General features: G+C 41.0%; 1 protein-coding gene across 1 annotated transcript in view; it reads left to right on the plus strand.

Moving 5' to 3' along the window:
* Window positions 1-17,362, plus strand: part of MPPED2 (metallophosphoesterase domain containing 2) — a 99,387-nt gene that overhangs the window by 47,528 nt on the left and 34,497 nt on the right. Inside the window, exon 4 of the mRNA XM_050335237.1 lies at window positions 7,663-7,888. Within this exon, the coding sequence (XP_050191194.1) occupies window positions 7,663-7,888 (226 nt within the window). The remainder of the gene's footprint in view (window positions 1-7,662; window positions 7,889-17,362) is intronic.

Below are 17,362 nucleotides of genomic sequence, written 5' to 3' on the forward strand. Positions count from 1 at the left end.
GCTTTCGCGCTTTCCAATATGAGTTAAGCCAATTGGAACCTGTGATTTTGTTTTGCTTATTGGCAAAAGTACCATGTAAATTGATCTGTGATGCATTTGTAGGGAATGCTTTGAAAATTTTGAAATGGAGATGGCTTTCTCTTATTAGATTTAGGTAGTATTAGGGTTCATTTTTATATTTTAGCCTAATGTAATAGTAACCAAAAATGTTCCTTTTCAATTTAGTCTAAATTGAGTTCAGGGAGAACATTTCTACTTAGCCCCACTGGCACCGTGAAGGCAGAGTTTATGTTCCCGTTCTTGGTCCTGGTATCTGAAGTTCAAGATGGGAGCTGTTTGGAGCCACAGTGTGCTGAAATTGGTCTAAAGCTTGTCAGCCCTGGTACGTTAAAATCTCGATTGCAAAGGGAAAAGATAAAATTCTGTGAGGTAAAATAGAACATATTTCTCTATATTTAGAGTATACATGCACCATAGTCCCTAAATTACAGTGTAAATATGGGGTAATTCTGTATAGAGGAACACCCTTCAGCTCTGCCAGACAAAAGATGTTCTTGCCTGAAAATCTCATGTATTTTTCGAAGTTCCCTTAAAGGATTTCTTTGCAAGGGCTCACAGCACCAGCACAGCCGTGGGAGTCCTGTAGGTATTGCTTTGCTATGGGAGAGAGGAGAGTAGCAGGAGCTACCATTAATGCAGTGTAAATGTAAAAATGAAGGGGACAAACAAGGCTATTGCAATTTTCATAGAGGGTGTGGTTCTTAGAATTTACTTAATTTAAAGGGAAACTTCACAGCTGTCAGCTCTTTTGATTTCAAGTTAGGTGATTTTTTTTTTTTTCCCCTTGAAAACTCCATCTTTTAGGTTGCATAATTAAAAGCCTGAAAAGAAAGCCTTTCCAGGGACTAGCAAGCAATCTGTGCTGCTTGTGTTTCAGATTTCATAATTTTAAAGTCAATTTGGGGGATTTTTTTACACCTAAAGTTGGCAGTGCCATGAGCTGCAAAATCTGGAGGCTTTCTTTTTTTTTTTTTTTTGGTTTGTTTTTGAGGTTAGACTAAACAAAAACTTCAGATTCTGTTTCAAAACAAAGAAATGTCACGTATTAATTGTTAAAACTTTGGTGAAGCTTCAAGAAAAAAAAAAAATATTTCAATAACGGTAGCCCAGTGAAATTCAAAACAACCTGGAGATCAAAACCCAGCGCGAGTTACGTCAGGGTAATCCTAAGGAAGCCGTGGAACACCAGAGCGAAACAAAAGCTTGTCACTTGTGTCACGCTGCATTTTCCCTTTTCACAGACAGGAGAAGGATATTAATCACAAACAGTTACATTAGAATAATGTTATGGTTGAGACATAAATACATAAAAGCAAGGAATTGTTACCTGAGCGTCGTTAAATCGGAGCTGTAGCTGAGGAGGTGCTGCACGCGGGCGATGTTTTGGCCCAGCGCTGTGCAAAAATTTACTGTGTTTGCCTACAGAAGAGAGGATGAGTGGAAACACTTGGTGTTGGGTGCCACTGATGCTGCAGCATCAGGCTTTTCTCTGAAGTGCCCGTGCAGGTGAAGCAGCAGCACCTGTGCCTGAGGTCCCTGTTCCCTGCAGCACCGAGGGCGGCATTCGCTCGAGTCCTTCCTTGCTTTCATGGGTTTATGGCTCAAGCCTGGCATTATTGTAACGTAGTTTTTTGTGTTTAATGTTTCTTAGACTTGGTTTTCCATTGCCAGCATGGAAGAAACCCTAATGCATGAGTTTCAGAGGAGAAGGTAGCAGACTCTGAACCTGCTGTGTGGCTCGATCCGCAAGTGTGAGTATTAACGCTAGAGCTGTCAGGCCTTGTGAAAATTAATGAAGCCTGACGGTTACAGAGGGAAAGGTCAGAGGCAGAGCTTGCACTTACCTAACATTTCTGTTTTGTTGTGTCTAACAGCGCTTCCAACAAAGGGGAGCTTTAATGTACAAGCTTCAGATTTATCACAGGAATTTAAGGGTCTCAGCCTTTGCTTCTCCCTGTGCTGTGGTCTGATGTTTTCTTTGCATAAAGGCAAAACAGTTACATTTTCATTCGTCCTTCTCTCCTCTTGCTGTGTTGCTCCTGTGTGTGTTTTGCCTTTATTTCTGCTTCTCCAAAACTTTACTTTGGAGGGGGAAAAAAAAAAAAAAAAAAAAAAAGGGAGGCATCTGAACTGATGGTGGAACACTTTCCACTGGGAAGATTTTGAGAGATCTTGTGTTTCAGTCCTTTCTACTATTTTAGAAGCATGTTCTGGTTTTGTGCATGTTCTGTCTTTTATTTGCCTGCCTTTTTTTTGGTGTTTAATTGTTTCATTACGTAGGTTTCTACAGACACAGAGAGGTAAAATACACAAATTCTTGGGTTACATTTTCAGCCATTATGTTGGTTGACATCAGTTTTAGCTGTTCCATCGAGGACTTTTTGTGAAGGCTGGTTTGATTAGGACAACCAGCATATTTTCAGTTATTGGTCAGTCTCATCCTAGAAAAGATGTTTTTTCTTACTCAGTTTTGGATTTTGGTACTTAGATGGGACGGTTGGTGAGATAAGTCCAGCTTATTATGTGAAAACTTGACTCTGTGTAACTGTACTTACACACTGTAAGTCATTTGCTGCTGCTGTGGGAGAAACGGAGCTTTGAGATGCTCTGTTCTCTTTTTAAAAAGGAACTTCTGTGTGTTGTGATCGTGCTGTAAATGCTGGGAAGAGAGAGTAACCATGGCCCTTGAGATGCTGTGGGCTTTCCATGAGATCTCTGTGTATGAAGAGTTACAGAGCTGCTGCCCAGTGTCGGGGCTGTGCCCATCGGTGGGGCAGCTAAGCTGGAGAGCTGCTGCCAACCTGTGGGGACTGCAATTCCATGGGAACAATGCCAAATCTTCTCCTTCGAGTGTTTGTCCCTGGGCACGTATGTTGTTGGCTGTAGGGTGAATGCTCCACGACCAGTTGTGCACTTTGGAAGCACGTATGACACACCACCGCAAATTCGAGACGGTTCGCTCGCACGCACATCTTTTGTACAGATTTCCCTCTTTCTGAAGGGACTAAGATTGGTGCTTCAAGGTTTCTCAGCCTGTTTCCCAGTGTATGGTCAAAGGGTTTACGAGGCTGTGAAATGGGCAGGAGGAGAGCTTCGTGTTTCCTGGGAGTGTTGTGTGGTTTGAATAGTTAATGCATGCGTATGCATATTCAGAGCTTCACATCAAAAGCACTTGCATATCATCTGTGTGTAAATACAGGTTTCTACCACTATATAGACAGCTAGGATCACATGATTTCATATTCCCCTACTTCCCTCTGGGGTTTGCAGGTAACAGTAGTTGAAAAATAATGTGATTTTCTATTTTTATGGGGACTCAGCAGTTAATGTTCGCTGCCAGTCAGGCTCCTTTTCATGTCTGGCAGCTCTACAGAACTTGGGTTGTGTGACTAAATTGTACTCATATGAAGCATGCCATTAAAATGGGAATGGTTGTTCAACAGATTAAGGGCTCCTAGGATCCAAGTACTTAAGGTTAACTTAAAAAAACCCCCACTGAATCACCTACTTATATAGGTTAAAAAAAACCCCACAGCCCCCCAAGCTTCCCCCCTTGTCCCATGTAATAGATATATTTAAAGTCAGTCTGTTGTTCAGCTGACACTTTGAGTAGTGTAAGTGGTTGCAGCCAGCCATAGAACCCCTGCCTTACCAGCATTCACAGGCACCCTTTCCTTTTTTGCTACATCAGTTTTTCATCTGGATCAGCTTTCTGATCCACTCTGTTCTGCGGCCACCAAATCCTTGTGTTGACAAGGAGGTGTGATGGCACAGGAGTAAAGGTGAACACTTGGGGGCAAAGGTACTTGGGACTCTAGCTTGAGGGTTGACTTGTTAGACAAGAAGTCACAGAAAATTTCTGAGGCTCCCAGATTAATATATTTACTGTAAACAATTCCTTTTTTTACAGTTCACAGTTAACTAACTTTGCCTTTATTTGAGCAGGAGCAACACTGACCTTTTTGGCTTCCAGAAGAGAACAACTTGTCTAATTGCAGTATTTTCTTGAACAATGATTGCACTATGTCCTTGCTTGTGCTGTTGAGGGCAGATGTTGGGTAAGATGGCTCATCTTACCCAAAATGATAGATGAATTTTTAAGATACACACACAGGGTGTGTATGTGTGTATATGCACGTAAATATACTGGGGTTCAAATACTCCAGTATAGGTGACTCTAGTCCACATATTTAGTGCCCTGATTATTTTTAGTAGCTGTAATTTTAGCCTTTTGATCTCACCTGTTAAGCATTTAAATATTTTAAAGAAACTTAGTTATTACACTGGGAGTTGATAATTGGGGTTTCTGAAGTGCTCGTCCCACCAAACAAATCAAACTTTTTACAGTTTGGAAAAGGAATCTTCTATATCTTTTCCAGATTCACAGTAAAAATTAGAACGAATTATACTACTGATGCATGATGGAAGATTTGATAGTTAGGGAATTAGACTAATAAAACCCAAATGTAACAAAGCTAACAAAGATTTAGTTATTGGAAATGAGGAAATGCCTTTCAACCTGTGTGTTATTCTGTACAGGCAACACTGATATAGATACTCAGAGATTAATCTGGTCAAGATGAAATTAAATTACCATGGAGTAGGAGATTTTTGAATATGATAGTAGACGAAGGGCAGGTCTGCCAAAAGAAAACACACCAAAATATTTCATAAATAGCATTAGAGAGATTGGATGTTGTGCACTGCCACAACACCTTTCAAGAAGGAAAAACTTGAATGTGATGAATAAATTAGCTAATCTTTATTACTGTGATTAGTGCTATATCGTCTTTCCTCGGGGTAGAGGGAAGAAATGGATGAGATTTCCTCTTGCTGCTGCCCCTTCCTTCGTCTAGGCCTGGCTTTTGGTGTGTTTGCCTTTTGATGAGTGGTGTTGCTCATTGAGAGCTCCTGATCCAGCACCAGAAAACGAGAGCAAAACGCGACTGGGTGATGAGGTGGGGGAACCAGGATGGGAGCGAGGCCAGATCTTGGTGCCTTTCCTGTGGCAAATACTGCAGTAGGCATGAAAACAGCACTGGCTCCTCTCCAGCTCCCGGGCTCTGGTGTGCAGCACCACTGAGCTGCAGCTCATGGGTGGGTGTTGACAAACTTTGGTCCCTGTGGGAGTTCTCCTTCAGGGCCTGTTTTGCCTCATTTCTTGGTCTGGGTTCGTTTTTTTGTTGCTGAGCTCCCCAGCAGCGCTGGGGAGAGGCTGTTCTCTCCCAGTGCCTTCTCTCAAGAACTGACCAAGCAGAGCATCTCCTCAGTCTTAAAAATATCAACAACTGTCTTCACACCAATTGCAAGAAATACTGTTTGGTTTTCCCCTACTGATTTCAGGTGCTTAAATAACATCTACAGTGTTACACGTTTTAATAATTACTGATGCCACCATTAGTTTGTCTTGGTGCGCCCTGTGTGTCTTCAAAGTAAGCCCTTATTTTTAAAATGTCGAGATAAAAAAACATTGACCTCAAGCAAAAAATGTTCCAGGCTTAATTGGACATAATATCAGTAAAATGTGCTGGTTTTCAAGTCTATCAAAATAAATGAGAGCAAGTGTAAAACTTGGACGTGTATCCAACAAGATGAAAAGTTTTCTCTGCTAAAACAGGCAAATGTTGATAACTTGGTAGAAACTTGAATTTAACTGCTCCATCCTACTTCTTCGATAATATTATCACATCTAGTTTGTTTGGGGGGATTGATAGTTATGTGACAAGTGTATCAAATTTCATGCTGGCAGTATCTTTTATGTTTCCTGGGAGAGGAGAAAATAGCAATTTTATCTTGTGCCCAGGAGTCACAGAGAGCAGGAATTGTAGGTACCTGCCACGTCGAGTTTTTAAATAAAAATGAATTGCAGAGCTGCATGGAGCACAGATGGGGAAGGGGAGGGGAGAGGGAAAGGAGTAAGGCAAAACCTGTAGAGGAACATTTATTGCATCTCCCCAGATTTCATTCTAATGCAGCACTGCAGAGAGTTAAGAATCTGTACAACCTGTATTTTTATTCAGACGTGAGGTGTCTGTGAAAAAGTCTGCTTGGTTTTTTTCAGGGGATCTGTAGCTTTTTTGGTTTTCTATCCAGAATTAAGTGATTTTGCTAAAATGGCATAATTCCTGTTTCTGTGCTGTAAATATTGAAAAGCAGAGGGTTTTTGGCTGGTTCCCTGTGAGTCTTATTTATGGGAAGGTTAATCTTGTTGTATAAACTTACAGCTTTACTTTGAAACTTACTTAAAAAAAAACGAAAAAAACCAACAACAAACAGTTTTAAAAGTTGAAAGGCAAGTTTTAAACTAGCAAAGCCACTTCTGTTTGGGAAAACTGCATTCACAAGAAATGTATGACATCTGATTTTGTCTCCCTCGAGACAGATGTTGTGAGTCCCCAAGCTGGAAGATGGACCCACAGATTTTCCACAGACATTTTGCTGCCTTTATGAAAAAAAAAAAGATCAACCCCTCCCCCAAAAAATCAGCACAACAAACCCAATCTTTCTAAATGATTATTAGGAGTAAACACCAAAATCAGTGCTTTGGTATGAGACTGGGAAATCAAGCTTGTAGTGAAGGCAACAGAAGTTAGCTTTGATGCAAACTTAGGTGTGATTTTTGGCAAGTCATAATGGGACAGATTTTGTAAAAGAACCTAACTTCTGTGAAGATATCACAGTATGGGACTGTATTTTTAAAGGGAGCTCAGCACCCAGTATGTTTATTTGGAAAACCTGGCACCGACTGCTGATACCAAAAATGCTTGGAAATCTGTTTCTGAACTTCAACAATCTGGCTGTGTGGGCATGAACCTCCTTCTGAACAATGGTATCGTTTGCCCTGCACTGAGGTGAGCAAACCTGCATTCTTTACCTCTGACTCTCATGGTGAATGAATTAACCACATTTCCTTTTTCCTGCTGTGTTGTATTTGGCTGAGTTTTATGGTTTCTTCTACTTATGCACTTCTTACAGAAATGAGATACTTCTTAAACATAATAATAATAATAATAATATGACAGTACATTGCAAGTGAATTGAGGCTTTGGAGAACAGACTAGGTGTGGAATAAATGCCACTGGAACACAAATTAATCCAAATAACAGCATAATCTAAAAAAAAAAAAAAAAGACAACAGCCCCAGCAGTCTAATTCAGTACCTTCAGGACATACCTGCGAGGCATCCTGCCATCGCCTACCCACTGGGACACCCGAGTGTCTCACTGCAGGGCACTCCTGGGGACAGAGACTGGGGGCTACTGGCTCTGACCCAGTCCCAGGTCAGATTTGAGGCGAATCTTAATTCAGCAGGGGTGGTTTGTGCCACCTTTGGAGCTGGTTTGTTGCCTACGGGCTTGTTTTGTTTGACTCTGCGGCGCAGGCCCTTTTGTATGGTGACATCGCTCTGGGTGACGTTGCTTTACAGCTGAACACAGATCCGTTCAGTGGAGGAGAAGCAGCTTTAATAACTTGTGCTCACCGTGGAGATCTGGGGGGTTTGGTTCTGTCACTGCTAGCTGTCTACTTATTGTGCCGGCATTGCTGGTGTGGGAGGAAAAATGTGCTAATTAAGTCCTCTTTTTTTTTTTTTTGTTATTTCAGGAAACCTACCCTATGAATATAAAATAGTGATTGCTGGGAATCATGAACTGACATTTGATAAGGAATTCATGGCAGACCTTGTTAAACAAGATTACTACCGCTTTCCCTCTGTGTCCAAATTGAAACCAGAGGACTTTGACAATGTTCAGTCACTCCTGACAAATAGTATTTACTTACAAGATTCAGAGGTAACAGTTAAAGGATTCCGAATATACGGTGCTCCGTGGTAAGTCTCAATTTCAACTTTCTTTGCTGTTTATCACTTGAACCTCAGCAGGAACTCGTTCCTGTTGAACATGCATGAAGCTGAAATAGTTACCCCCCCCCCCTTTTTTTTTTCATTTTGTGTGTGTGTATAAATAATTTCTATTTAGCTATGTGTGTGAAATAAGACAAAAGGACCTGTGACTGTTTCTACCTGCTGAAGGGGACTCCATACCCACTCTGTGCTTGTGGATTAACTGCAGTGGCATCTTAGGGAAGCTCCATGACATTGTGTGCTGTTGGGGTATTTATGTCTGCTGTGCTAATAGATTAACACCCACACAGCACAAGGCACAAGGCAGCAGGTGATTTAAGCCCTATTTTTGATCAGTTCCAGGCATTGTTTTCTTTTGCTTGTGAAGTTGTGATAACAAAATTTCAAGCCAGTTTTGGTGTCATTCCATCCGTGTGTCAAGCACGTCAGTGCAGGAAAAATCGCTGTCCCGTTTTGTACTAAGGAGATTCTTCCTTGTTTTTTTCTACGTGCCATTTAACTGTGATGCCTGACATCTTTCTGTGGAGTCTTGGGTAGCACTTGCTTTAAAATTCTCATGCTAACAACAGCCACAGTCCTTTCAGGCTTTACCAGAAACCTGAACTTGAGTGATGGTGATAATCATTCTGCTGCTTGGCATTCTCAATTGTCAGCTGAAGTACTGAGATGCTAATTTATGCACACCTATAAGAAGGGTTTATTATAAGCTTATAACTTATTTTTGATGTCAGCCTTGCTTTAAAGGTGAAAGCCAGGCAGGAAGGAGGAATGACAGGAGTTGAACCAAGAAGTGGGGCAAACCTATATACACACATTAGAAATTTTCCCCTTCATTTCATCTTTGTTGTCTTGGCCCACAGATTCATGTAACACCACACACGTTGATGCTTCTGACAGTGTTTTTCTCTGGTCATACTGTGTGCATTAGTGCTGGCTAGAAAACTGATCTAGCTCTGCATCATCTCACATTCTTGACTTGAGCTACTAATTTTTTAATTTAAGTCATAGCCTTTAGCTAGTAGTTTAAATCAGCCTGACATGGGTTAGCTAAAAAAAAAAAAAAAAAAAAAAGTAATGCTCTAAATCCTGCATTATCAGCAAATTGGGAAAGATGATCTTAATGCAGGTTAGGAATCATCTCCTCAAGACATTTTGAAGTAATTTTTTTTTTTTGGGTAATATCTGCACAGAAGGCAGGGCACATAAGGCCTTGGGTAGAGTGAGATGGATTTGAGGTTTGCTGCAAGGTAAGGAGCTGAGGAGGGTTAGCTGCTAAGATTAAGAGAGTGTTCAGCTCCTTTTGTATGTATGTCTCAAGACTCAGAGGGCTTCTGCAGCCATCCAGTGATTAGGAGGTGTAGGCATCTTTTAAAATTTATTTGGGTCAGATTTACCTGAACTCAGGCTTATTTACAGCACTGCTGGAGCGATCTGGAGGATGTTGAATCCGAGTCTGGGGAAGAGAGAGTTTGGTATTCTGAAACGGAGACCTGTGTGATGTGCCCTCACATTTACATTTATTTGTACTGGCGATATGTAGTGCTCTTTTTTTCTTCCTCTTTGGCTTCCCAAACCTACCATGGAAATCTGTTACCCTTTTGTCTCCGGCTGCATTCAGAAGTTCTTTCAATTTGCAGGTGTGCACATGGATTTAGAACGTTTGTTCTGCAATGTTAAGGGACATCACATCGAGGTACTGAGTTGTTTCAACAGCAAAGAGTGAATGGCACATGTATTCTGACCTAGTCATGGAGGACAAACCTGAATTATTCTTTCCTATAATCCATTGATGACTGGATTTTTCCGATTAGTGATGCGTGACAAATGAAGCTGGATTGCTAGAAATGCACACTGAGCTCCAACCAAGTGCGGATTTCTCTCTTGGAGGATGTTTCATTTGTGTTCAGCTGTGAAAAAAATGTTGTCAAAGCATGTTTTGAGCAACTGTTGATGTGGAGTTGAGGCTACAGTTTTCAACAGAGCTTTTTGGATCAATCAGCCACTTTGTGTTCAGAGCATAAAGATGGAGTGTTGTCTATGCATTCTCTCTCATTTTTTTATTTCCTTTTTTTTTTCCTAGAAAGTGTGAAAATTCAGCTAGATTTTTGCATGTTAGCTGGTGTTTGAGAGGAAGGAAAAGTCACATCAGGTATTAGAAAAACCTGCTCTAATTCTGTTCTGTGCCTGGAAACTGAGACAGAATGGTCAGACAAGCCTGTTAGCACTTCTCAGTTTTTTTTTTCTCTTTCCCCTCCAATCACATCCCGCTCTACTTCTATAAATCTTCAGACTACCCCAAAGGAAGAGAATTTGTGGGGTTTTGTGTGTATTTATGGGCTCCTTACCTCAATTAGTTCTGTCACAGAAATGGAACACTGGTCATTAACCCAGAAGATGCGCCAACCCTAAAATGAGATAAGTTGGCATGTTCAATTTATGTGCAGTTTTGTAAGTATTTCCAGAGGGGGAAAAAAAAATTCTCATTTGCTGATAAAGCTACTGGTTTTAATTTAAAGAAGAGGGATCAAACCAAGAATAACAGATGTGATTCTGGAGGTTTCAGCCTGTCAGGGGTTTCTAAGAAGTAATTGCCAGAGTACTGGGAAGGCTGGCTATAAGTAATCTATCTAGAAAATGTAAATTGCCAACTCGGTGTAACTACAGAAAGGAAATATCAGTCCATATTCATTACATGTTATTACTCGTGGTACATCTGAAAGCTTTCTAAAGACCTGAGAGAATTCAAGTAGTGCCTTCCTAACTTACAATTTAGCAGAATTTGTGTGTAAAAAAATAACTTACAATACACGGGAGCATTCATGTGTATTTGCAATTGGAATGTGCAGTGGTGCATAACAACAGCCTCTAAGGAGCAGAAAATTTGAATTTAGCCCCGTTGGTTCTGAGAGTATTAAATGGCATTAGCTGGAGGGAAGTTGAAAAGAAGAGTATCAGCCCCTAAAAGAGAAAAGTGCAAGGGTGGGACGTAAATCGCATTCAGAGCTCTGTTCATTTCCAGAGGTGAAGAATGTAACTGACATTTTCACACCTTAAATAGGAGGTCCTTTGATGTACCTTGAAGGAGCAAAATGGCTGGAGATTTTCCATTTGGTCTATAGATAACAATCCACAAAAACATTCCCCTCCTTTCTCTTCCCTTCTGACTCTGTGCTGTGAACCTGCCTCGCTCGGTGGGGAAATAATTGATGGTTTATGCAGTCAAAACTCTTTTTAAAGATTCCAATGCAAATATTTTCTCCTTGGGAAATTTGAGATCGAGGCTATTTATTAAACAGGACAAAAACTACAAACAGTGATGGGTATATGAAAATTTCAGTCTTTAAAACTGCCTTTGTGAAGTAAATGTGAGCACAAGTCACACTGATGTATCTGTGAAGGAGTAAGGAGAGACAGTCTGTTTTTACTGCAGCTTCGGGTGCTGAATATGCATAAGTGAATAGGTTTTACTTAAATTCAAATGTTATTTTAAAATATGTCTGGTTTTCTTAGATTGTATTTGAAATTGTTCATCCATGCTAAGGACTGAATTCACTATAGTATGCTGCAGACATTTGGATACAAATATTCTCACAATGTCTGTTTTCTAATGAAGCTTTAAAAGCATTCAAACCACCAGAGAACTGCAGTTAACTGGAGCCAGAATTTGTTTAAACCACATTTTGACAGAAAGAATTGTTCAGGGAGAATATTTTTTGCGGGTTTATTTTGTTCTGCTGATCAGCTCTACAGGTAGCTTTTTTTTTTTTTTTTTAGTTAATAATAGTTGAAAAGAAAAAGTATTCTGATGAAGTTTATTTTGTGTGCAGAGAAATTTATAGCAGTTAATTTTATGAACAATGAGGCAATAGGCTTATTTATGGATTTTAAATTCTGTTCTGCGTAAAAACGTCACAAAAAATGTCAGAAGCTGTAAGCATAAAATAATCTCTCTAATAAAGCAAACCTTTGCAGAAAGAAAAGCAAAGCCAAATATCTGGGACTTTCAGGCTATCTATTTGTTTATATAACTATAGATAGATGTATCTTTTCGAGGGAAAACTGCGTAGTGTAAAAGCTAATTCAGCATAAATCAATGCATGTGAATGGTTAACGGAATCAACTTTATGGGAATAACCGAAAAGCGCCACAAAGGTAAAAAGATGACAATCGATTATTCAAATAACGCCTGAAATCTGTGATTTGCATCATTGTGATGAAAATCAATTCCTCCTGAATGAGGCTGGGAATAAAGCTCTTCCCTCCTGACAGGAACAGGCAGCATTGTTCAGCAATATCCTGCACGTTTGTCAAGTTGTAGCTTGTTCAGGTCTCAAGAACAGAAGCACAAAGCTGGCCTCCCAGTTGCTTTTTAATGAATACTAGTGGGTTTTTCCTGTGTCCAAGAATTTGATCTGTAGGGTGATCCAGAGGTCAAGAACAAACGGCTCACTATCACTCACCTCTGCCAAGCCAAGGCTTTCATTTGCTTTTTTTAGTAACTCTAGAGGAAGTGCCTTAACTCTTTTTTTCAGAAGCAAAATTTTAATTGGCATAGATAATGCAACCTTAAGAAAGTCGAGACAGCTTCAGCCATCTCCTTTTAAAAACAACGTTTTGTGCAGTCTTTTTCCTTTTCTTTTTAGACCCAGTGCAAAATTTGGGGGTTTCATCAAATGGCTTTACATCAGTTTGAAATTATTTTTCTTAACTCTGTTTCTTTTCTCTGCTTCATTTGCAGTCATATTTTAGTAGCTCTAAGTTAGTACCTCTGCCTTGTTCTGATCAGTGTTTTCAGACCCTCAGTTTATCCTGTCAGAAAAGTGTCAGAGGTTTTTTTTTTTTTTTTTTTTTTATTTCCTTTCCAATTATAAGTTTTGTAATGCATCATGGATTTTGCTGACAGTCTTCAAGTTCTTGAAATAGCAAGCAAATTAACGGCAGATATTGAGCGTGAGGACTGGAAAACCAATTGGCAACTCACATGATGGGATTCAGATACACTGATGGGTTGGAATGGATCTCATTTCTTTTATTTTCATAGTCTTAGTTGGCAATTAGCTTGTGCCTAAAAAAAAAAAAGGAGGAATAGAAATTGGACTACTCAGCAATAAAGTTCTTCTCTGCTATTTAGTAGCGAGGAAACCAGGGGAGACTGGACGAGGCTGTTGGTGCTGTACCAGTTTTTCAGGAATTCTGGCACTTAACGCACTGGGAGTCAGCAACTGAGAAAATTATTGGCAAAGACTGAAGTCTCCTGTCTGTATGTTAAACAAACACACCACCACTGCAGTGTGGTTGTGTTTAAAGGTGCAGGCTTCTGTTTCATTTTTCTTGGCATTTGTCCTCCAGGTCTCTCCATTTAGGATTGAAGACTGAATTATCCCCCCTGGTCTAGAATTGCAGTGGTCTGTTTACATTTTTGGCCTTGTTGGGAATGTCACTGATTTTTTCCTTTGGTGTCCTTGATATCAGATTCACTTCCAAGTAAAAAAAATTGTCCTGTTTACTTTCTTTTTTTCTTCTTCTTTTTCTTTTTTTTTTTTTTAAATAAATAGCAGAATGTTTGTAATTTTAAATATACTAGCTCATAAGTAATTTTTAATACTGTGAGGCAAGCCTGTCCTTCCTAATTCTTTGGAAAGCTCTGTATCCTGGCACTGGGGCAGATCATGAAGTCTTAACCTTTTCTTCAGGCTTGACTTCAGCAGGAATAAGAACTTTAGAGTATTCATTACTAGTGTAACACACAAACTGCACCTATTAGTGGGTGGAATTCCAGCCAGTTAAAACAGACACAAAATGATGGCTCTCCTAACTCTTTCTAATCCTTCCCAGAGTGGAAACAGGGATTTGAATTCCTTCAGAGCAGCACCGAACAAATGGCTGTGGGAATCTTCTCTGGGTCTCTAATTCCTGCTCCATTTTCCTGGAGTTCAGCGGGTGCTGAGCAATAAAAAAAGCAGAGGCAGAATGAACGTGAGCTGTGGTGTTTTGGGGCTGATTATTTGTGGTGTTCTCCTGCTCGTAGGTTGAAGTGTGATTTGCCCAGCAACAAGGTCATTTTGATACACAAGTTGTGCATACAAAACTCAAAATTTGGGCTTATACTTGTAGTTTTGCTTTGGTTTTTTTTGTTTTTGGTTTTTTTTCCTGTTTTTACTTGCCAACTCTTCAGGAACAAGGAGTTTTTGCTTTCCTTTTGTGAACACTGGGATAACGGAGCGATCACTGCGGCATTTGTGCGCGTGGAGCAGGCTGAAAGCATTCACACCCAGCCAGGAGTTAGGAATGGCAGGGATTATTAGCTAGAACACTACAAAACTCCTGAAATTTTCAAATCAACCCAAGTGTGGAGATAGATAGGCTGTTCTGTCCAGGGTTGGACTCAGTGCTGTGTGTTGATGCTCGCTTGAATAAACTCTCCTGTGCAGCTTCTGCACTTCGAGACTCCCTGTTTTTCCATTTCCTTCCACCTGCATGTGCACCAAACCTCTTTGTGCTGGCCTGGTACAGAAGGGAAGAAAGATAAAGCTGAAAATATCGTGCTGTTAAGGTTAACTGAAAAATTACTTCACTCTAGGATAACCACCTTCCCAGCGGCAGAGTGGAGGAGTAAGAGAGGGGCTTCAGCTTTGCCGAGCTGACCTCAGAATGGATTTTGCATTGGATGGTGCTCTTCAAGCCTCTTTACTTGCTCTGCTTCATTCCCCTATGCCCTAAGCAAGAAGAATTAGGGAGCAGGTGGATGCTTTGAGTGACAGGCGAAGAGCCTTGTTGGAGGATGTTGTGGGTGGGTGCAAGGCAGGGCCTGGCTGTGGGAGCAGAGCAGGAGGAGGTCCAAGGCTCTCTGGAGGAGCTGGTGAGCCAGAGCAGCCAGGACTCCAGGGAGGAACTAAGTGTCACACCAAGACTTTGCTGAATGGGTAGGGAGATTATGTGAGGGCTGTGTCTCTGGCAGGGTGAGGACCATCCAGTGTGTGTTGGGTCTGGCTGAGATGCAGTTCATTTTCCACACAGCAGCCCTTGCAGTGCTGTGCTCTGCACTGGTAGCTGGAAAGGTGCTGATAACACACCGGTGTTTTGGCTACAGCTGAGCAGAGCTGGCACAGCATCAGCACTGTTCCCTCCAACATTTCAGCCCCAGTCAGTAGGCTGGGTGTGGGCAAGATCCTGGGAAGGGACACAGCTAGGACAAGGTGACCCAGACTGACCAGTGGGCTGTTCCCTACCATGTTTGGTCAGCTCAGATATAAAAGCTAAGAAAAGGAGGAGGAGGGGGAGCATTTGTTATTTACGTTTTCCCTGCTTCCTGGGAGGTGGCTGAACATCACTTGCTGATGGGAAGTAGAGAATAATTATTTTTTTCCCCTCTGTGCTTGTGCTGCGTGCACACAGTTTTGCTTTTGCTTTAGTAAAAACTGCCTTATCTCAACCTACGAGTCATTTCCCATCTTATTCTGTCCCCTGTCCAGCTGAGAAGGGGAACTGATAGAGCAGCTTGGCTGGCACCTGGTGCATGAACGTTGTGTGTGTGTGTGTTTTCAGCAGGACATTGAGATCAAGCAACACATCAGTGCATTTGTTGGGGAGTTACCAGCAGTGATGCCAGTTTAAAATGCATGGATCATTTCTAAGTCAGGAGGTGACCCTGAGTGAGAAGAGAGTGCACAGGCTGATACCTTCACAGTGCCAGTGTCAACCCACAATGGGAAAATGGGGTGAAACTGCCCCACTTCAGCACCTAAGGGTGCCAACTTTGGGGCCTGGGTGGTTTCACTGACTCTATGAGATTGATAATAAGCTTGAATTAAATTATATAATTATTAGTTACATACAGATACACATATTTTCAGCTTTGCTGAGTTAGTTGGAAAAATAAGGATACTTTCAAGTGCCTTTGCAAGGTGAATGAGAAATGAATGAGACTGGGATGGAGGGGATGACAGGGAAGAAGGTGGTTGTGCTTATCCTGTGCACTGTCAGGTGTGGGAAACAGATGTAGTCCACAGGTGCTTTGCTTCAGAGTTCCACCTATTCAGGACAAACAGGAAAGAAGGTGGAAGAATTTACATCACTTCGGGTAGAGCTGACAGTAAAGCTCATGTGATGTGATGGTGATAAAATGCAATAACAAGGGAGAAGCAATTATATTTGAAAAGCTGTATTTTATTTTAATCCAAAAGTAAGTCAGATAGTAAGTAACTAGATTTTGTTAGCTCCCAGTGAAGGGAAAGATTTCTCATGACACTTCAAGATGATTTGGGTTGCATTTATCTGATACTTATTGATCAGAATGCTAACTTTACCCTGGTATGTGTATAAAATGCTGAAAGTAATTCACAGAGGCTATGAAATAAAGCAAAAATTGCACAGGCACTTCAACTAAGAGACCACTGATCGTGAATCTGAGCATAAACATAAAGGTCAAGAGTGACAACTACATTCTTCAGATTTTTGTGAGAATCGGTTCAGTAGAATAGATCTGGCACCTTATTTCAGAGGTGGTCAACACTGAGGGATTCAGCTGGAAATCACTGAGACTTTTGGGTATTTATAACCACCTCTAAAATGCTCAGATTCCGGTCTATATTGTGGTTTGTGCACGTCTAAAACGTGAGAGTTGCTGACATTTCGAACTCTGCTGGTTAAACACAGAAATGTTAATGTTGCTGAGGGCCTTGTTTGTGTCTGTGCACACAGGGAAGGCTTTAGCAGTGCTTTACAGGCAGGAAGATGCCCACAGCTCATCACTGTGCCTTCACAGCTGTGCCAGAGCTGCACAAGCCCTCAAGAAACTACAGAAGGCCTCCCAAGCCACAATGCTCTAGTGCCTCCTCTGTTAACTTTGCACAGAGAAGGACATCATTTTACAGTCTGTGTGCACGGTGAACATGCAAGAAAACACTGGGAGTTACTCCATTCTGTGTTCTTCAGCGTGTTAAGTAATCACTAAACACAATATTTATTTTTTTCCTTTGACAAAGGAAATAATGCTTCCTCGAAAGTGGCCTTGTGGTGATTTGAAATCATCTGACCAGTGTGGCCATCGTTATTTATTTTGCAAGTAACGTGAGAGCTTGGGCATTGTATCTGCAGATCTGCCAGCCAGTCTGAGCTCTGCTTCTAGAGACCTCTCTCACCTTCAGTTTTGCTGCTTGGGCAGCATTTGCAGGATGGGTAGAGCTGACAAGAGGGTTGTGTGTGGTCTGGTTCTTCAAAAACCAGTTTATTTCTGTGCATACGTGAATCAGTGTGTTTTACTAAAAAAAAAAGTTGATATTTGCAGCTGCTTAAAGAGTATTGCTCTCCTGACTCAGGTTTATGGGTTTGGACCTTGGGAATATATTTACAGATTTTGTATTGCCTCAAACTTTATGTAAGAAAGCTTTATGTAAGAAAGAAGGCTGCCTTTCAGTCTCCTTTCCCTGGCACAGATTTCAA

This window comes from Myiozetetes cayanensis, unplaced genomic scaffold (genome assembly GCF_022539395.1).
Source record: "Myiozetetes cayanensis isolate MyiCay16 unplaced genomic scaffold, myiCay2020 scf6-25, whole genome shotgun sequence".
In the NCBI taxonomy this organism is placed as follows: Eukaryota; Metazoa; Chordata; class Aves; order Passeriformes; family Tyrannidae; genus Myiozetetes; species Myiozetetes cayanensis.